The sequence below is a fragment of the Choristoneura fumiferana genome, chromosome 17, assembly GCF_025370935.1.
Source record: "Choristoneura fumiferana chromosome 17, NRCan_CFum_1, whole genome shotgun sequence".
In the NCBI taxonomy this organism is placed as follows: Eukaryota; Metazoa; Arthropoda; class Insecta; order Lepidoptera; family Tortricidae; genus Choristoneura; species Choristoneura fumiferana.
The window spans coordinates 16,591,309-16,610,263 of record NC_133488.1 but is presented as its reverse complement, the minus strand read 5'-3'; the positions used below and the strand labels follow the sequence as shown (position 1 = coordinate 16,610,263).

Below are 18,955 nucleotides of genomic sequence, written 5' to 3'. Positions count from 1 at the left end.
TCGCGTCCATAGCAACAAGAAAACTACTAAATGTTTAGTCGCTATGGCAACAAAAGAAAAACGTAATTTTCTAAGCGCCCAGTATCAATTTTCTTTATTGCTGTGACAAATCAAACTGATAAAAAGTGAGAAACTACAAAAAAATATTTTATTGACGACAAAATGCAGACAAAGAATTAATAAATAAGGTAAGAAAAGTAATTAATAATTCCATTTACATGTTAAGTACCTACTGAGATTGTGGTTACCCTGGTAACAACCACACTAACTACTAACCTTTAGTTTCACAGATTACTTAGGTAACTACACAATCTGATAGTTAGGTTGTTAGTTCAATATTGTAAACTTCCAGTGTTAATTTTGGATGTGGTGGGGTTTGGATTCTAACAGTACTTACATAAAGTTTAGCTTTAGAGACGTAGCTATTATTATAAATCAAATTTCGACGGACACGTTTGGGTAGGTACAAGTAGCAAAGTAGCATATTACCTTTTTATTTAATTAATTAAGAATAAACATAATAATTACGAGTTAAACTTTGTGTTCGTAAGTAGTTGGTAATCTCTGAAACTACACAATAGAATTATTCTTATTAGTTTTAAATAGGTAATTATGTTGTACAAATTGTACCTAGGTACTTACTGGTGCTTGTGAATAATATTTCCAAATTTGATATTTTTTTAGAAATTTGATTACATAAAATCATAGCTGTTTCAGTTGCTATAAAATTGAAGAACGAAACCATCAAAAATGCCAAAGAAGGCGAAGGTAAACAAGCTGGCGCGAATGTCGGACGAAGAGAGGGCGCGGTACTTGCAGCACCGCGCCGACGTGGAGGAGGAGGCCCGCCGTCGGAAGAGGGAACTCATCGCCAGATTCATCAAGGTACACCTTCAATTGAAACTAAACTAAAAGAACAGAAAGAAAGGAAAGAATTATTTTGGTTCCATCAGTAATTAAGACATCACCTTACAGTAATTAAGACAAAAACAGGGTTTCTCAAACTTATGGCTCCACGTACCCCTGTTAAAGTTTCTAGACGACAGCGAACCAAAAAAAAGAAAGTAATAAAACTGGCTGTTAGAGAAACTAAGTTATTAAATATAATGTATATTATTTATTTCAATAAAAGGTAACAAATATAGGTAAGAATCATCTTGCCAACGAAAATACAAACTGAAACAAACAACAATAAATAAGTAACAAATTTGGAGTTAAAAAATACAAAAAGACTCCAAAAACCAATCTTAATCATCTTGCCAGTTTTGCAGCCACCATCACGTAAACCTTGTCGCGAACCCCCTACCGTCGAATAGCGAACCCCTAGGGGTTCGCGTACCCCACTTTGAGAAACCCTGGACTAAAACATTAACAGTAACAATAAAACTAGGTTACGTGGTGACAAACGCACGACAGGAGACCAAAAACGGCCTACACTCAGCATGTGTTGCCACACGTTATATACAGCAACGCTGATTTTCTGTGGCTTTTTGAAGGGCTTCGTGTGTAAAAGCCAATACAAGTAAGCACTATGCAGTTAAAAATATATCTAAATATTTATTTCATATTTATAAGTAAGTAAGTAGATTTACAGTAGACACAGAAGCCTGTGTTGGGACGCTCCGCTCCTCTAACAATTCTTAACGCGTAATACCTACTTAGTTTGGGAATTCCGCAATCTCGTCCAAAATTCCTCAGTGCCTTAAAGACTATTTCTTTAACCAATGTTTGTTGCCAATGATGACATACGGATCCGAGACGTGGTGCTTCACTATAGGCCTTACAAATAGGCTCAGAGTTGCTCAGCGAGCTATGGAGATAGCTATAGGAGTAACTGGAGGCCTATGGGGGCCTATGTCCAACAGCGGACGTCCTACGGCTGAGATGATGATGATGATGAATACTTGGTTAGCTGCTTGGTTTTAGCGTATCCATTCTCTTCAGAGTATCCATTGAGAAAGACACGGTGCGCTAAAACTGCGCGGCTAACCGCATTGTGGGTCGCCACCCACCTCACCACACTATACACCACCGAACACTATAGTGATGTCGCCAGCTACGTACATACGAGTGACCTAAACAAATATGGGGTATATACACATACCTACAAACTGTCGTCAAGTTTGGTAGCTGCTAAACATGTCAATGTAAATAAATAAATATCAGGGGACAATTGAAACAAAGCCTGTGTTATGGATACAAAGTGACGGATAAACATAGGTAATCACAACCTATCAATTTATATTTTTTAATTTGAATAGATAGATATTACCCAAGAGCGAACATTAGTATTTTTCTTGCATATTATGCCCCGACTGAACGTTATTTTCAGAACAAACTAGACAAAGAACAAGCCTACAGCCGCATAAATACGGCCAAACTGAACCAAGCATGGCGGTACATCCTGCGCCGCGTCAAATGCAAGCAAATGGCTTTAGACATACAGGTATGTTTATAAATAAGTATAGAACCTGCCTAGCTCTGCTGACCTACTGGCCTTAACATTAATATTTAGAATGTATTGTTGGTCATTATTTTTAACCCGCAAAATGAGGAGTATTATAAGTTTGATGCCAATGACCGTACCTTCCCTGTCACTCTCGTATTAAACAATATTAGTTCCAGCGGGACGGCAAGACATTAGAGGTTTTGATGCCCAGACAATTTGTTTGGAAACACCTGTTTAATAAGTGTATCTTGTATGTAAAAAAACATTAAATTTAATTAAAAAATTAAAAACCCGACTGCCTTAAAAACTTAAAGGAAGAAAAGCAGTCGGGACCCAATACAAAGAATTTTTGAGCTGGTCACGATTTAAAAAGGTCCCCACCCATTTTTTTATTAATTAGCTACTTAACAGAGTTCTAGACCACTAGACTTATTTTCTTCCTTTTAGTTTTTAAGGCGGGTTTTTGTTTTTTTAATTTACTTAATGTTTTATTTTATACTTTTTTTTAAATTCTGTGAAAATGGTACATTAAAAGTATTATAACCTATATAGAATGGGCTAATTATTAGCTTTCATTTGATACCCTAGGATTGAGTTTTTTTTTCTTGATAGCTCACAATTTGGCGCCAAAAATCCGTCATTTTGATTTTTCAAGAATTTTATCTACCCAGTGTTACTCGCGTCATCAAGACGAATCCAATGACGTATCATTTATCAAAATCAGTTCAGCCTTTGAGTAGTTACGAGAGGACAAAGGAATAGACATACATATATATACATACATACATACGGGGAAAACACATAACCCTCCGTCTTCGCAGTCGGGTAAAAAGTCTCTTGACAATGAATGGTCGGATGGACGAAATAAGTGATCCTGTAATGTTGTTAGGGTTTCGTTTTTGCCGATTGTGATACGGAACTGTAATAAGAATTATTACAGGGTGCCATGAGTGGATTCAACTTCATGGTGGAGCGCAAAGACCGGCTGCTGACGTCCTTGCTGCGAGCAGTCGATGACTCCGACGACCAGCACCGCCGGGCCTTCCAAGCCCATACTGAGAACCTCAGCTACTTCCTCAGTAAGTATGGTTGGCAGCGAACAGGGTCACTTCTAACAGCGTGCCCTTTCATTCAGCGCCAGCCTTAGGGTAGAGCAAGAGGCTATAGCGTGCATTGACTAGGCAACAGGGTAGCATAGGTAGCACTAGTGCTATAAGTGGCACGCTGCGGCGATGCAAACTATCAACTGCCTACCCTGAAATCGACCCAATGCACGCCAATCCCTAATCTCTATCTCTCTCTCAGTGAGGAGCAGTTGCTCTAGGCGCCAGATGGCAAGGGGCACTAGTTTCCAGTGCAAAATAAGATTTTGACACGGTAGCGATGTAGACCTCTCGCGCTACCTTGATCAAGGGCCAGAGCTGCGCTACTTTCATTCACATTTTATTAAGATTTTTTTTTATTGTACCATTTTGTCGGCATAGTTTACTTATATATCCGTGCAAAATTACAGCTTTCTAGCATTGATAGTCCCTGAGCAAAGCCGCGGACGGACGGACAGACAGACAGACAGACATGGCGAAACTATAAGGGTTTCGTTTTTGCCATTTTGGCTCCGGAACCCTAAAAACGAAGTAGAGTTTGAAGATCAAAGTAAAATGCAGCCAGAAGTGAAAATAAAACTCGAATCGATTGAACCATTAACAAGTAGGGCAAATCTTAGCTTATCGGTGATATACTCAGTAATTCGGTGATAATGTGTCATGATCTTACGCTGAGCTCACAATGGTATATACCCGTTAACCGTTGCCAACCCGATTGCAACCATCAGAACTGACAGCTGCTATTTTATAGTTTGCATTTCCTGATCTATGTAAAATAATAAAGTAGTATCACCAAATTAACAAGTATCATCGATGATAGGCCAAGATTTTCCCTACTTAGTACACAAAAAAATTTAAAGGAAATCTACAAGCCCCTTAAATCGCAGCTTTATAAGGTACCTACTACGCGTGAAATAGGTCTAGCAGTTTAGATTTTTTTTCTCCAGGCATAGGGACGCAGCGACTAGACAAGCTACAAAACGAGTATGAGCTCCAAAAGAACATACTTCTAGAAAGCTGGGACAAGGAAGAGTTGGATAAGGTTGACGGCCAAGAGCGAGCCGAATTCAAACTCACTCTGATAACATACATCCAGGATAGAGAGTTCCAGGCTTGTAAGAAAGAAAAAGATTTGAACCAAGCAACACTTAAAAATGATGTACGACTTGAGGTAAGGCGGAGTTTCGGTACTAAGTACTAAGTATTTTTTTTTGTTATTTGGAGTCTTTTTGTATTGTATTTCAACTCCAAATTTGTTACTTTACGGTCATCCCGTAAAAGAAAATACCGAAAACCATATCGAAAATACAAACTGAGACATGGATGCACAGAAAAACCAGAAAAAGAGACCAGCGCTGGGAATCGAACCCAGGGTGCGTGCCATACCCCTACACCACCACTGGACAGGAGTACGGACACGAATTTCTCCTATGCACACATATCTCAGGTTGCTTTTTTCTACTACGCTACTTAAGCAGCTGCTCAGTCTCAGTTTGTATTTTCGACTAAGTGTCTTTTCTAATATGTAAAATTCGGGGACGTATCTGAATATCGAAAATTAATATGTCTAAAGCTAAAAAGTCGACGGTCAAAATATCGAAAGTATGTTTGTTAGGTTGGGTTAGGTTCGATATTTTGACCGTCGATATTTTACCTACCTATCGATATTTCAATTTTCGATATTCAGATACGTTACGTGCCCTAAAATTCTCGGGTCAAAAATGTTTGTGACCGAACTCCTTCGAAACGGCTTGACCGATTTTTATGTTTGTTTTTTGTGTTTATTCGGTAGATCTGAGTAAACTATATTTCATACTTCTACGCGGACAGAGTCGCGGGCAACAGCTAGTTAGACTGTGGAGGTAATAACTAGACGTACCTACTTCGATAGGTATCGTAAATTTTTCCGTGTCACCTTACCACAAAAACATACAAACTCATGTGTTTAAAAACTTATAGAAAAATAACATTTTGAGCAGTCTAAGATGAGTTGAAGTTATTTATGGTGTAGCTAAATAAAGTCAATTGGCAATTTTATTGAAATTACGCCGCTTAACGTATGAAAAGGACATGAAAAGTCATGAGAAGTATAGCAAAAATCACATAAACTGTTTTAAACATGCAACTCTGTGTCAGACGTACAGATAGGCAGCTTGAGTAGTAGACTTCTTCTCCCATTTTCAGACCCAAATATAAACAAGATAACCAACGCCTAATTATAACTCATAACTTATACACAACACAATTGTAATAAATTAATTGTATTATTATTGTTTATTAAACGATTAGTAAACAATTAAAATGACAAAAGTCCAAAATAACATGTCACTCAGAAACATTATTCTTTGCCTGTTCGTATCAACAGCACCCTCCAGCCAAATCAAGATGCAAGTACAAGCGAAGCGACGCGAGCGAAAATTATTCTCAGCGTCCTGTTTTACGCAGAAGTTTCACACGAAAAATTAAGAAATGGAATAATATTCGCTAGCCTAGCGATTACGCCTACCTACTTACTTACTACCTAGAAATATTGATCAGGGCTGGAATAAATATATCATGTAGTTTATATCATGCAGATTTCACGAATATCTGATGGTCTTGAAGCCATCTTTCCAATCGTCGCAGTTAGCTCGACCTTTCTCTGACAAGCACATCATCAGGTTCTTTGAGAAGTCACATTTATCTTCTGTGTTTTCTAAAAAAAAAAAAAAGTATATGAGTGCATTGCAAAATGCTCCGTGACTTCACTAGCATATTTTGTTTCAAAGGTTTTGAGGAATATTTGGTCTGTGCACTTTTAATTTGAATCACGCCACGTTTTTTTTATCGAGTACCTCCTGCTCGGTAAAATCTTCCCCTTTCTTTTATGAAATTTTACCAGTCTAGCTTCAAACGCTACAGACCGTACCCCGGGTTCCTTCTCGGCATGCTAAGAATTAAGTTGGGAACATCTTTAATCATATGATAGGATTCCTATCACTTTTTAATGTCGTTCATACTCGTACTTACCATTGTAAAGTATTTGAAAACACTCTTCAATAGACTCTTGCAGAAAATCTTTGAGATCCTCATTCTTCACATCTTTCGTAATGGCATGAGTCACCAGGTACCTGTCCGGCATACCATTATCACCAGTCTGAAATAGTCAACGAATTCGAAGGTCAATTAACAACAAATTAATCAAATTATAGAGTAGAGAGAGATGCTCAAAAATAATTAAACAACCACTACTCTATTGACAATCACGTGAGTGTTTATGTTTTTGAGTATCTAGCTAGACGGCTTTTTATCGGTAAATGGATGTCCCACGCTGGTCCAAAGCCTCTGGATAGAGGTATCATTCGTGCCAATAGATTTGTTTCCTTTATTTTCACTACCGTACTTTTATCTCTAATAAAATAATTGAATTGACTAAATCGTACCATCTCCAACTCCTCCAGGAAACAATGTAGAACGCATCCTTTTGCATCATTGTCTTTACTAGAGTTGTTCTCACTGGAATTTCTGTCTTCATTACCATCATGACCTCGCGAAGAATTAGGATTATATTGGCTTCGAGAACCCGAATTCTTAGACTGTTGCCGCTCACGTCGATATCTGTGAGAGTTTTGACTCGAACGGTACGGATTGTTACTAGATTCCTAAAATAACGTCTAATAATAACTTAAGTGTCATCGGCCACGCAGACTTTAATTATTTGAAAATCGCCTGATGTAGAGGTGAAAAACTTAAGTAAAGGATCTGTTGTATATAGTAGTAACGTGTCCGTATAAACAAATTATAACGTTCCAAATTAGAAAAGTGACTGAAGCTTCACACCAATTCTGTGCACTACTACATACAACAGGTCCTTTACTTAAGCTTTTCACCTATACTTACGCTGCCATATTCATGACTATGTGAAAAATCTTCCCTACCGTTAATCATATCGTCTCTTCCGTACCTATCGTCACGATTCATCCAATCATCTCTACCGTGTCTATCATCTTGATCTCCATCGTTTCTGCTATTCATTCTGTCATCACTTCCACTTCTTCTATCATTACGTCCATTCATTTGATAATTTCTGCCATTATTTCTATTAACACTCTCCATTCGATCTCTTTTTCCCATACTATCATATCTGCCACTCATTCTATCATTTCTGTTCATCATACCGTAATTTCCTTCATCATCTCTATCATGATCATATCTGTCATCTCTACCAGTCATTCTGTCTTCTCTACTTGCCATGCGGTCATCTCTTTTATCCCAACGGTTTTGATTATTTCTTCTCGAGTCTTTCCAATCTTGATCAGAGGAGTACCCTCTACTGTCATTTGAATTCCTCCCATCACTTCTTCGCAGGCAGTTCATGTAGATTGTCTTAAGTTCTTCTTCTTTAGGACCGCCATCTGATCTGCAGTTAAGACCCTGGTTGTAAATAACAATTGTTTTTCAGTTTATTGTAATATTAAATACTTCTCAAATACGATATCTTAGATAGTGCAAACTTACAGAGCAATCAAGAATCAGAACCCAAAATACAACCGCGCAAAATTTTAAAAAGCGCATTTTCACGTTTGCTGCGCTAATCACAATGGCAGTGCTGGACACGGCACATCATATATATCGTGCTCCACGCATCACCAACTTTATAACAAAAGAATCAAAACGGTACCAAAATATCTAACCATCGAATGGACTACGCGTGAAATACAGGAGTCACATTTATGACATTAATTGTTACTATATTTTGAACTAGCTTTATCCCGTGGCTTCGCTCCCAGCAAATAATAAAAAATTAGCTTTCTCTTCATCTTGTGGAAACTTCAAAAAATCCATTTCAAGTGCTATGATCCTCAAGTAATATGTTTGCCAATTTTTAAGTCTCTAGCTCCAGTGATTTAGGCAATATGAATTATCTGTTAGTCATTCATGATTACTCTATTACTGTTGTAATTATTATTATTTTAATTTATATTTGTATTTATATAGTGAGGTATTCCGAAAAATTCAGAAGGGTGACCAATCGTCAATGTTTAGGTATGTATCTTCTTTTAATAATGCCGATTCGGAAGCTGGTTACAAAATTAAACACCAAGCAGTTCTCCGAGTAGCAACTTTGAGGTTTATTGCATCATTAACATACGTACCTACTTTTCGTAAAGAACTACCTAGCTCTACGAATTTCCCGTTTAAAATGTTTCTATCTACTAAATCTGCCTATAGCACGGAATATCATTCCCGTTCCATAACTGGCTGCGAGACGAGAAGTCACATTATCCCATTTTAAGGCTGGCTGACATGGAACTAGGAATCCCTCGCCGTAGTAGTCAAAATACCATCGCTGCACTCTTATTTGTCGAGCGAGCTGTAGTGTTTCATACCACGGACAATGGTCATGTCACCGAAGATCTGTCACGCCTGTCACGCCGTCAGACTTGATCGTCAGGGCGGCGGAAACGTGTGCCCTTAATTAGCCAAATTGCAGGATGCGTCTGATTGTAACCAATCGAAAATTAGATCCCAATCACATGGCTGACGTCGAGTGGCGCCATAATTCTGTACGGTGTGTTTCCACTAGTTCCATTGACAGTACTACTTATTATATAACTCTATTATATTACTGTCATTGGAACTAGTGGAAACACACCTTCTGTACTTACTGGCTGTTCCGGCAAATCGAATTGGAAATAGCCAGCTTATCGATTTATTTCTTCAGTAAAACAGCGCAGCCACTAGCCATGCGAGATAGGCCATCAGCCAAATATCTGGTCTACCACCTTAGAGTTAATAATGCCAATAGACGTGTCTGTCAACTTGAAAGTTCGACTTTAGCGACATATTCCTTTGATAGGAACTTGTTTAAAAAATGATAGACCACTTATTTGGCTGATGGTACCTAAAAAATGTTGGAAGAAATCGTATTTATCTTGCTTCCTCAACTAGCGATAAATAAATACGAACTTATTCGACAAATAATATTATACACTGGATCTATACCTACTCTTACCTTCATAATACCTATTCTTATATCTTTGGGGCTCAGGAGCCTTTCAACCGTCATTTTGAGTGTGTTATGAAAATCGAATAATAAATATTACCTAGGTCATCGTTCATCCACCATTACCTCTCATATTTCGTTTTCTAGAATTTTTTTACCGTACATACAACGGCAAAACACTGGCAAAATTGTCCTCCAATGGACAGAGCCATATTTTTTTAAAGAAACAACAACAAATATAACGTAATGTCCGTCAAATAAAATAATAAATAAATAAATATCATGGGACACTTGACACCAATTTGACCTAGTCCCAAACTAAGCAAAGCTTGTACCTACTATACTTTAGCCGATGGATAAACATGCTTATATATAGATGAATGTATACTTAACTTAAATACATATTAAAAATCCATGACCCGAGAACAAACATTCGTATTATTCATATACAAATATCTGCCCCGGCCGTGGATCGAACCCGGAACCTCAAGCTTAGTAGTCAGGATCTCTAACCACTTGGCCATCTGGTCGTCAATAAAATCCTAATCACCACCACTTGCGGTCTGGTGTTGTCGCAGAATTCCAATTCATTTGTTTCGTGAACATTCCATAGATTTTCGTTACACACGTTACGAAACGGTTGACGGAATTTAATCTCCACCCAGTTATGTCATGCCTTTTATTTAGCACGAGGAAGAAATGCGCGTCCTCTGCCGTCCCAAGAAATCGCAGATAGAGATGTATTGGACCAAGCTACGGGAGGTTTACAACACATACTTCGAGCGGTTTCACCCCATCATGAGTCACTACAACAGCCTTAGGGAGAAAGACGACTTCTACCAGCGGGACATTGCTAGAAACGAGCTTCAAATACAGCAAGCATCGGTAAGGAACCCTTGAAAAAGCTCTCGAGACGATGTCGATTTCTGTCAACATGTCAGTGGCCATATTGTTTAACCCTTAAATTGACAAAATTGAAAAAAAACATGATTCAAGCCTCGTCGGTACCTAAAAAAAAACAAAAAGATGGTCTTGAATGATGGGTCTCGTGTGGCACACTGCCAATTTAATTTAATTTAAGGGTATTGCGATCGGAATCATTGCGTATTACAGTCGCACAAATTGAATCATGACTTCATGACCCAGGGTGGAACCTTTGTGCTACTAATGTCATGTTGACATCTCATACTTTTGTCAAGGATATCATGAAATTGATTATTAAAAGGTTCCATTCTGGATCATGATTCAATTTGTTCGACTGCACAGGATGAGGGTAAAGCATGGCCGTACCCAGAACACACACATAATAAACGAAACATAAATTACCTACATGCATAAATCTTTGGCACTCATTAAATCTATACTTACGGAGCAATATTCTGTCATCTTGTAAAATATAGCTTCATCCATCATAGTTTATTTATATGTTGCTGTTTATCCCACGCCTATATTTATTTTAGACGTATATTATAATACGTGCGGTTGCTTATTATGTATATGCAACCGCACGTATTATTTTCGTTGTTTTAATATGCTGATGCACCACCTGCTGTAATCAGTTCTTACTTCTTTTTGCAAAAAGGTCACCTGGAAGAGATCGCTCTTAAGCGATAAGGCCGCCTATTGTTTACCTTGTAATTTTCTTTCTGTGTACCTGTTTTCTGTATCGCTCATTTGTAGTGTACAATAAAGAGTCATTGTATTCTATTGTATTGCATAAAATATCCTTGTGTAGTGTGTTAGGGGAAACATACATTTTTTATGATAAATACTCGTACATACAATGAAGGGGGCAGCCACCCTCACCTGCTTCCCTGGAAATTGTGCTTTAAACACTGCATTATATTATAGGTAGAGTCATTCACGATGACGCGTGCCGTGGTTCTTATTACAATGTCATAATGGCTAATTTTGACAAAATCACGCGTCTTCGTGGATGGCACTAGGTATAGCATTGCATGGCCAAATTACGAACATAGGCACAGTGGCGTAGCTACCGGAGGGCTAGGCGGGGCAGTGCCCCGGGGCCCCCAAGCTCAGGGGGCCCTTCGGACTCTGACTTAGAAACTATAAATGACAAATCTGGAGTACGTCGAATACGGAACACGACGACTACGGAACAAACGATTTTAAATAGTTTAGTTGGGGCCCTAGATTTTTTTTCCCCAAGGCCTTTGGTTACCTAGCTATGCTACTGCGCATAGGTAAGCAAGTGGCCCGACAATCCCGATTCGTGACTGTATGTAGCTCTTTTACGGAGTAGCTAGGTAAAGGCCTAAAAGGTTGTAGTTCATTGCAATAATATAAACTTATCCGAAACTTGACAGACTCCTCTCCTTAGGAACTCCTGTTGAATCTCCAAAAGGAATATAAAAAGTCTACAAATGCGATGGCGGCGAAGTTGAATCGAATGGGTTCCCATCGGGAAGAACTAGCAAAGAAGTATTGGCAGATGAAGAAGGACAGCAAGAATGAAAGAAGCAGGACGGAGGAGTATTTAGCGGTTATGGTGGATGCCAGTCAGGATGCCACTAAGGTATGTATGGTATATATAGCGACGGCAGCGTCAGATAGTGTAATACTTGAACAAATAAATACTACGAGTTATAATTCCATTAAGTGGGAATTTTCACTTTAAGCACCTAAATGTCGCAAAAAAATTGTTTTTTTTTCAGAATTTGGTAAATCTGGGTTCTCCTTACTCAGAATCACGAGCACTATTAATTTGGACGAAGAACAATAATGTCCCTAAATTTTTTGTCAATTTTGTGACTCTTTTCGCATACAGTTTATATGGGCCGTTACGTAATGGACACATGAAATTTTTATAGAAAATTGGAGACTTTTTTTTCTACGTCAAAATCAAGAGTGCTCGTGATTCTGACTAAGGAGAACCTAGAATTACCTACACAATTCTGAAAAACTAACAACTTTAAAATGAGCATATAACTTTTAGCGTCTGGAAAACATTAAGGAGAAACTGGGTAAAATACTGCAGCTGGCGAAAATCTGCAGCAAGTATGAAATCGACGGTGATAACGATGTTATGCGAAGCGAGACGGGCGACAGCAGGATCCCGGACTATGAATACTTGGATGGAGCAATGATCGTAAGTGAATAGGGCAAATACCCTCTAGTTCATTTTCTACTCAAACATGAGATCTAATGTGTATAATTTAATTATATTATTATGTATACCGGCTGTGATCTGTAATATGAGCAAATAATTAAAACACATTTTTATTTATCGTATGGCTTCTGGTTCTCTACTTAAACTAAATATTGAATAGGCTAGATTTAAGGTATGCTAGTGCATCTGTCGAGAGGGTTTTAATGTCTGCCGCTTGCCCGCTAAATTTGGTTATCGGGCACTCAAAGACCAAATGATACTGTTTGCTCCGGGCAGCCACACGGACACCGTGGCGACTCGCACCACTCCCACCTGTGTCACAGGGACGCACAGTTACCAACCTCTGTCCTGATTCTGTTCAGCAGGCACCAGACACGCCGGGGCTCCTCGAAACCCGCTGGCCGGCACCTGACATCAAGCTCGAACAAGTCCCTTGATAAATGCCTAGATATAACATAGATCATACTCCTCAAACTGAACAACATTAGTTCAGCGACTTCTAAATTAATTAGTTTTTAATTTTTGTTTCACTTTTAAGTTTATTCGAAGAAAGCAAAATGCTTGATGTTTGTAGCGTGACAGGCGACTTCAGCTGGTTTCTAAGATGGCGTACATTGAAAGCAATATTTAATTTGTATGAAAAAAGGAAAATTCAAAGACTCCATTATTTTTAAAAGTAGCTGAACGAGTGAACTAATGTTATTCAATAATTTATTGAATCAGGCGTTACTTTGCGGAGGTCCATATCAATTAACTAAAAGAATTTCCTTGCTCACCCGCAAGGACCCCAAAGAATAGGTCGCGGGTGAGCAAGGAAATTCTTTTAGTTCATTAATGTTATTCAGTTTGACGAGGACGATCTACGTTTTAATTTTTTGCTCGTATTACGGCCACACCCGGTATAGGTAGAGTCATTCACGATGACGCGTGCCGTGGTTCTTATTACAATGTCATTAATGTCTAATTTTGACAAAATCACGCGTCTTCGTGGATGGCACTAGGTATACTTACCTATGTACTCGTATGTATGTAGACCTCTTCGAACAATGTTCCACCGAAAACTATTTTTTTTTAAACTAACTATATGTAGTAACTAAGCGGTTTTCCGGGATAACTTCCTTCGGGGGGTCTTAAACTATCTCCAAAAAAATTCATATAAGTAAATCGGTTCAGCAGTTTAGGCATGAAAGTTAACAGACAGACAGAGTTACTACGTTTATACGTATGATTGATTATACTACCCCTATCTACACAATGTGTATATTGTAAATGCTACAATACAATGTGTACCTAATGGTATATATAGTACAATATAGTAAAATATGTAAGAGTCTACATTTAAACTTACCAATCCATACTATAGGTACAGTATATAGTAAAGTATGGATTGGTAAATACCTAATAAATGACGAACCGGTACCTAGTCTACGGAAAACAAATTAGTTCCCTACTTTCTTAGGCCACTATAGAACCTTATTGTAGTAAATCATTTTATTTATCTTATAGGTACGAAAATACTTGTTCAATGACAGGACAGCGGCAAGATCCTATTGCTTTCCTCAGAAAGTCTCTTTGTATATAACTACCTGTGTTTTCTGTACTGCTTGCTATGTGTTGGTGTGCAATAAAGAGTTATTGTATTGTATTTGTGGCATCGCACTTGACCAGGTAATTCATTATGACACTTACTGTGAGAACGTTCTACGGTGATTCAGGAATCAAATGATTCGACTGGTGTACATGTTGCAAAAATGCTTTGTTCCAGAACGAATGCAAAGAGTACAGCAAGATGGATAAACTGATGCTGAAAGTGAACAAAGTAAAGGTGCAGACGATGTGCCTGAGAGCAGAGAAGAACAAACTAACTGCAGAGAATGTTCAGCTCAAACATTACATTAAGAGGTATCTCACTGAACTAGCCCTTAAAGGCCACAAGGGCAGGCCTTTTAGTGTGGCGTTGCAATCTAAGACCCAAAAGGTGGACGCAGCTGGAAAAGTTTTGTGAGTATTTTTCTTTTGATTTCAAAGACAAATAAATAAATATCACGGGACACTGCCGTATTGGCTAGTGTGGAAGGAATGTACAATGTGACATTGACAAAAATACCAAGTATTTTTTTTGGATGTAGAATGGTGTCTATAATGCATTTTTGAAAACGAGGAAATGCGGAAAACCATAGGAAAAAAGCTATGCCATAACAATCATTCGAAACCAGGTGGGATGTGGGAGTATTAGGGGGGGGGGGGGGGAAGTGAACGCGGAAAATAGTGGTCAAGGTCATAAATAGGTGGTCATGTCTACCGTGGAAACGATCTGTTCCCGCGCTGCAGGACGGGCAGCTCCGCCCGCCCTGCAACTCGCCTACGCAACTTCGGCTTATTGGCCGCCTTTGGCCAACTTTGCCGTACGGTCCAAGACCTCTCACTCTGAGAGGAGGCCTGTGTCCAGCAGTGGGACGTATATAGGCTGAGATGAAGTCTTTCAACCCCCATACGTTTACCCTTGGTGAATATGAGCAGTACGATTCACTATTACAATAACAAAAAAAAGTTAAACTCTCGTATCTCGTCTCGTCTCTGAGGATGAACACTGGTTGAGTTCGAAACGTGTCCTTATAGTGTGGTGGTGTTGATAGTTAGAGTTAGTAGAGGCGCTGCATGCACACACATTTGTTGTATAGATACGAGACGTAACTATCATAAGGTTTCGGGACAACAGTCATTGTGTAGGTACAGTCACCTAAACTATCTTATTGTATTGCAGGTGGTAGGACCTTGTGCAAGGTCCGCCCGGATTGCTACCACCATCTTGCTCGCTAATCCTGCCGTGAAGCAGCAGTGCTTGCACTGTTGTGTTTCGGCGTGGATAGTAAGACAGCCGGCGAAATTACTGGCACTTGACATCTTAGGCCTCTGGGTTGGCAAGGCATCTGCAATACCCCTGGTGTTGCAGATGCTTATGGGCGGTGGTGTTCTCTTACCATCAGGAGACCCACAAATGCTAGTTTACAATCCAGTCGAATAGAAAGAAATTGACAATTGTTTGAATTGCAGGAACCGTCCAGTCACCTGCGTAGAAGGCGCTCTCTCTAATGCAGTGCTCCACGAGAAGAGAATGAAGCTCGAAGCACAGAAGAACAAAGAATGCACAATGCAATCTTTCCCTCGTGTACAATGTTGGGTAGAAGGTGCTTATTAAGACAGAAACATCTGTATATCCATACGAATCACGGAAACAGGCCCAACGATTTCGATGAGATTTGGTATGTAGGGGTTTTCGGGGATGACAAATCGAAGCTTGGTCTTTCTCTGGGAAAACGCTTATTAACGACTTTTAGCCCGAGCTAAACTCGGTCGCCCAGCGTATATGTAATTACAAAAGTTTATGTAGGTTAATATCATCACATCATACAATACAAAAGTTGGCGCCATAATGCTGTAATAACTCAGATTATATATTTACTAAAAAAGCCGTGGTGGCATAGTGGTTTGACCTATCGCCTCTCAAGCTGAGGGTCGTGGGTTCAAACCCCGTCTCGCACCTCTGAGTTTTTCGAAATTCATGTGCGGAATTACATTTGAAATTTACCACGAGCTTTACGGTGAAGGAAAACATCGTGAGGAAACCTGCACACAAACCTGCAAAGCAATTCAACGGTGTGTGTGAAGTTCCCAATCCGCACTGGGCCTGCGTGGGAACTACTGCCCAAGCCCTCTCATTACGAGAGGAGGCCTGTGCAGTGGGACGTATATAGGCTGGGATGATGATGATGATATAATATTTACTTACATAGATACACAGTCCGGAAGAAAACTTTCTAACAAACAATCTATGGTCAAAACAAGACTAATCGTTAAACTCGGAACACAGTCGAAAACTTCCGAGTTTTGTAGTACCCATTTTTTTCGTCTGATTGTGTATCTAAGTAAATATATCATCCCAGCCTATATACGTCCCACTGCTGGGCACAGGCCTCCTCTCAGAACAAGAGGGCTTGGGCCATAGTTCCCACGCGGGCCCAGTGCGGATTAGGAACTTCACACACACCATTGAATTGCTTCGCAGGTCAGGTTTCCTCACGATGTTTTCCTTCACCGCAAAGCTCGTGGTAAATTTCAAATGTAATTCCGCACATGAATTTCGAAAAACTCACGAGGTTCGAGCCGGGGTTTGAACCCACGACCCTCAGCTTGAGAGGCGATAGGTCAAACCACTATGCCACCACGGCTTTTTTAATAAATATATAATCTGAGTTATTACAGCATTATGGCGCCAACTTTTGTATTGTATGATGTGATGATATTAACCTACATAAACTTTTGTAATTACATATACCTATTGATCCTATTATTACTTTGTATTCACGACACCAACTTCGATTTTCGTAGTAGCCCTGCTGTCTAGCTTTAACTTACAATTGTATTCACTTTCGAGCTTTAACAGGGCAATATTAAAAATATCATCTCTGTTATTTTTAATATTGCCCTGTTAAAGCTCTGTTTAGATGTAGTGAATATCATCTCTGTTTAGATGTAGTGATAAAGTTTTTACACAGGCCAAGTAACTTTTCTAGCTTTAACTGTACCCCTGTTAGGCATTTCCATAGTCATGTTGGGATTATTTAAGGCTGTGTTTCCACCAGAGATGTGTGAGGAATGTTTTGTCATGAACCAATGGAAACGCTTCATTTACTTATCTTCACTCAGTGCAGCTCTAATGGGAACAGCTTGGCAAAGCAAGGATAGGTAAATGAATTTCTATTGGTTCATGACAAACGCATTTCTTGCAACACAACCTCGCACATCTCTGGTGGATACGTAGCCTAATCTCAGTATTACAAGTACACAAACTAGTTTGCTAAATGTCATTTGGAACTCGGAACAAAAGATTTCCTTTTTCTGTCTCAATTGAATCTGCAGGACATCGAGTCTTCGAATGAGGCTGGTATAGTCACACAGTTGCATTTGAGCCTCGAAAAAAAGAAAAAAAAGAATCTGCAGGAAAACGTAGGAAACTGATGAGCCCCGAGCTGCATTAACATGTTGGTTTTATTGTATTGTAATCACAGGATTTTCAGTATAAATGAATCGTGGGACTGAATTCTCTTGTTGTGATGCTACACCAATCCACAAATTCAGGGTCAGTCAGCAAGCTATGGAGAGAGCAATGCAGGGGTTTCTTTGAAGGATAAAATCCGATATCACATTATCCAACAAAGAACGAAAGTCACTGATGTTGCTCAAAGAATAAGTTTGCTGAAGTGGTGTTGGGCTGGCCACGTCTGGCGCAAGACAGATGAACGGTGGAGCAGACGAGTCCTCGAATGGAGACCAAGGATGGGAAAACGTAGTGTAGGGTGTCCTGAAGCACGGTGGACTTATGAGTCGCTGGCAGCAGATGGATACGAGGGGCTGAAGACAGTGTTGTGGCGCGCCATGAAAGAGGCCTATATGTCCAGCAGTGGACTGCTGTAGGCTGATATGATGATGATGAATGCTACACCTAGTATGTCTCATTGAACTACTTTCACAACTGAATTGTAATTGTAACATTTAAATAGTATTGATGGTTGAAAGGAGAAATTGACTAGGCCACATTTTTTTAAGATAGTGAGTTATATACATGGTCGGAATCAGTAAATTTCCTCTGTTGTTTGAGCTGTCTCAAAATATTCACAAATATGTTGCTTAGTCAATTTCTCCTTTCAACTGTTGGTACATTTAATTATAATTGTGACATTTTAGTAATCATGTTATTTATTATGTGGTCATTACTACTGTGGTACTCTAAATGTGTGTCAAAGCATGTTTCCTCATATTTATTCTTCAGTTTTTGTTTTGCATGCCTGTTTCTGGTGGAATGTGTGAAAAAAATTTACCAGCTTTTGTGCCACATTTCTATGCAAAATAAAGATAATAATTTTTGTATTTGTATTTGAAGCAGGTACAGTCACCAGCACCAATATCTGACACAAAAAGCGTGCATAAATATCTGATACAACTCTATTTCTAGGGCCGGAAGGATGTGTCAGATATTTTTGCACGCTCCGCTGTGGCAGATATTAATGCTGGTGACTGTACTGAGCTTTACAATATTTTTATTTTACAAATCATGAAAATTTTTAGCTTGCTATGTTAAAGATCTACATTATGCATAAACATAATGCTGTATTGACAAATAATAAAGGCATAATCAAGCATTAGTAATAGATTAGTATAATTATAGTTAAGAGAATGCTTTATGACTCTAATGGGTAATGGTATAATAGGAATGATGTATCAAAATC

The 18,955-nt window shown here is 39.0% G+C and overlaps 2 protein-coding genes across 2 annotated transcripts; one reads left to right on the top strand and one right to left on the bottom strand.

Annotated features, from left to right (window-relative positions):
* The first annotated feature begins 325 nt into the window (after positions 1–325).
* On the top strand, positions 326–16,375 carry LOC141436904 (dynein regulatory complex subunit 2-like). The gene is made up of 10 exons (XM_074100019.1): positions 326–463; positions 718–885; positions 2,333–2,446; positions 3,390–3,528; positions 4,500–4,723; positions 10,226–10,423; positions 11,880–12,074; positions 12,495–12,647; positions 14,434–14,669; positions 15,723–16,375. Exons 2-10 carry the CDS (start codon positions 751–753, stop codon positions 15,865–15,867), a joined length of 1,539 nt encoding a protein of 512 aa, XP_073956120.1. The 5' UTR covers positions 326–463; positions 718–750; the 3' UTR covers positions 15,868–16,375.
* LOC141436905 (uncharacterized) lies at positions 5,812–8,133 on the bottom strand. The gene is made up of 5 exons (XM_074100020.1): positions 8,050–8,133; positions 7,432–7,965; positions 6,975–7,193; positions 6,562–6,688; positions 5,812–6,247 (listed from the first exon to the last, which is right to left on the bottom strand). Exons 1-5 carry the CDS (start codon positions 8,104–8,106, stop codon positions 6,132–6,134), a joined length of 1,053 nt encoding a protein of 350 aa, XP_073956121.1. The 5' UTR covers positions 8,107–8,133; the 3' UTR covers positions 5,812–6,131.
* Positions 16,376–18,955: the final 2,580 nt, after the last annotated feature.

Coding starts and splice junctions, on each gene's coding strand:
- LOC141436904 (XM_074100019.1), top strand. CDS start 751: ATGCCAAAGAAGGCGAAGGTAAACAAGCTGGCGCGAATGTCGGACGAA. Junction 2,447..3,389: donor AAATGGCTTTAGACATACAG/GTATGTTTATAA, acceptor GAATTATTACAG/GGTGCCATGAGTGGATTCAA. Junction 3,529..4,499: donor GAACCTCAGCTACTTCCTCA/GTAAGTATGGTT, acceptor TTTTTTCTCCAG/GCATAGGGACGCAGCGACTA.
- LOC141436905 (XM_074100020.1), bottom strand. CDS start 8,106: ATGCGCTTTTTAAAATTTTGCGCGGTTGTATTTTGGGTTCTGATTCTT. Junction 7,194..7,431: donor ATAGTCATGAATATGGCAGC/GTAAGTATAGGT, acceptor ACGTTATTTTAG/GAATCTAGTAACAATCCGTA. Junction 6,248..6,561: donor TTTTCAAATACTTTACAATG/GTAAGTACGAGT, acceptor TTTTTTTTTTAG/AAAACACAGAAGATAAATGT.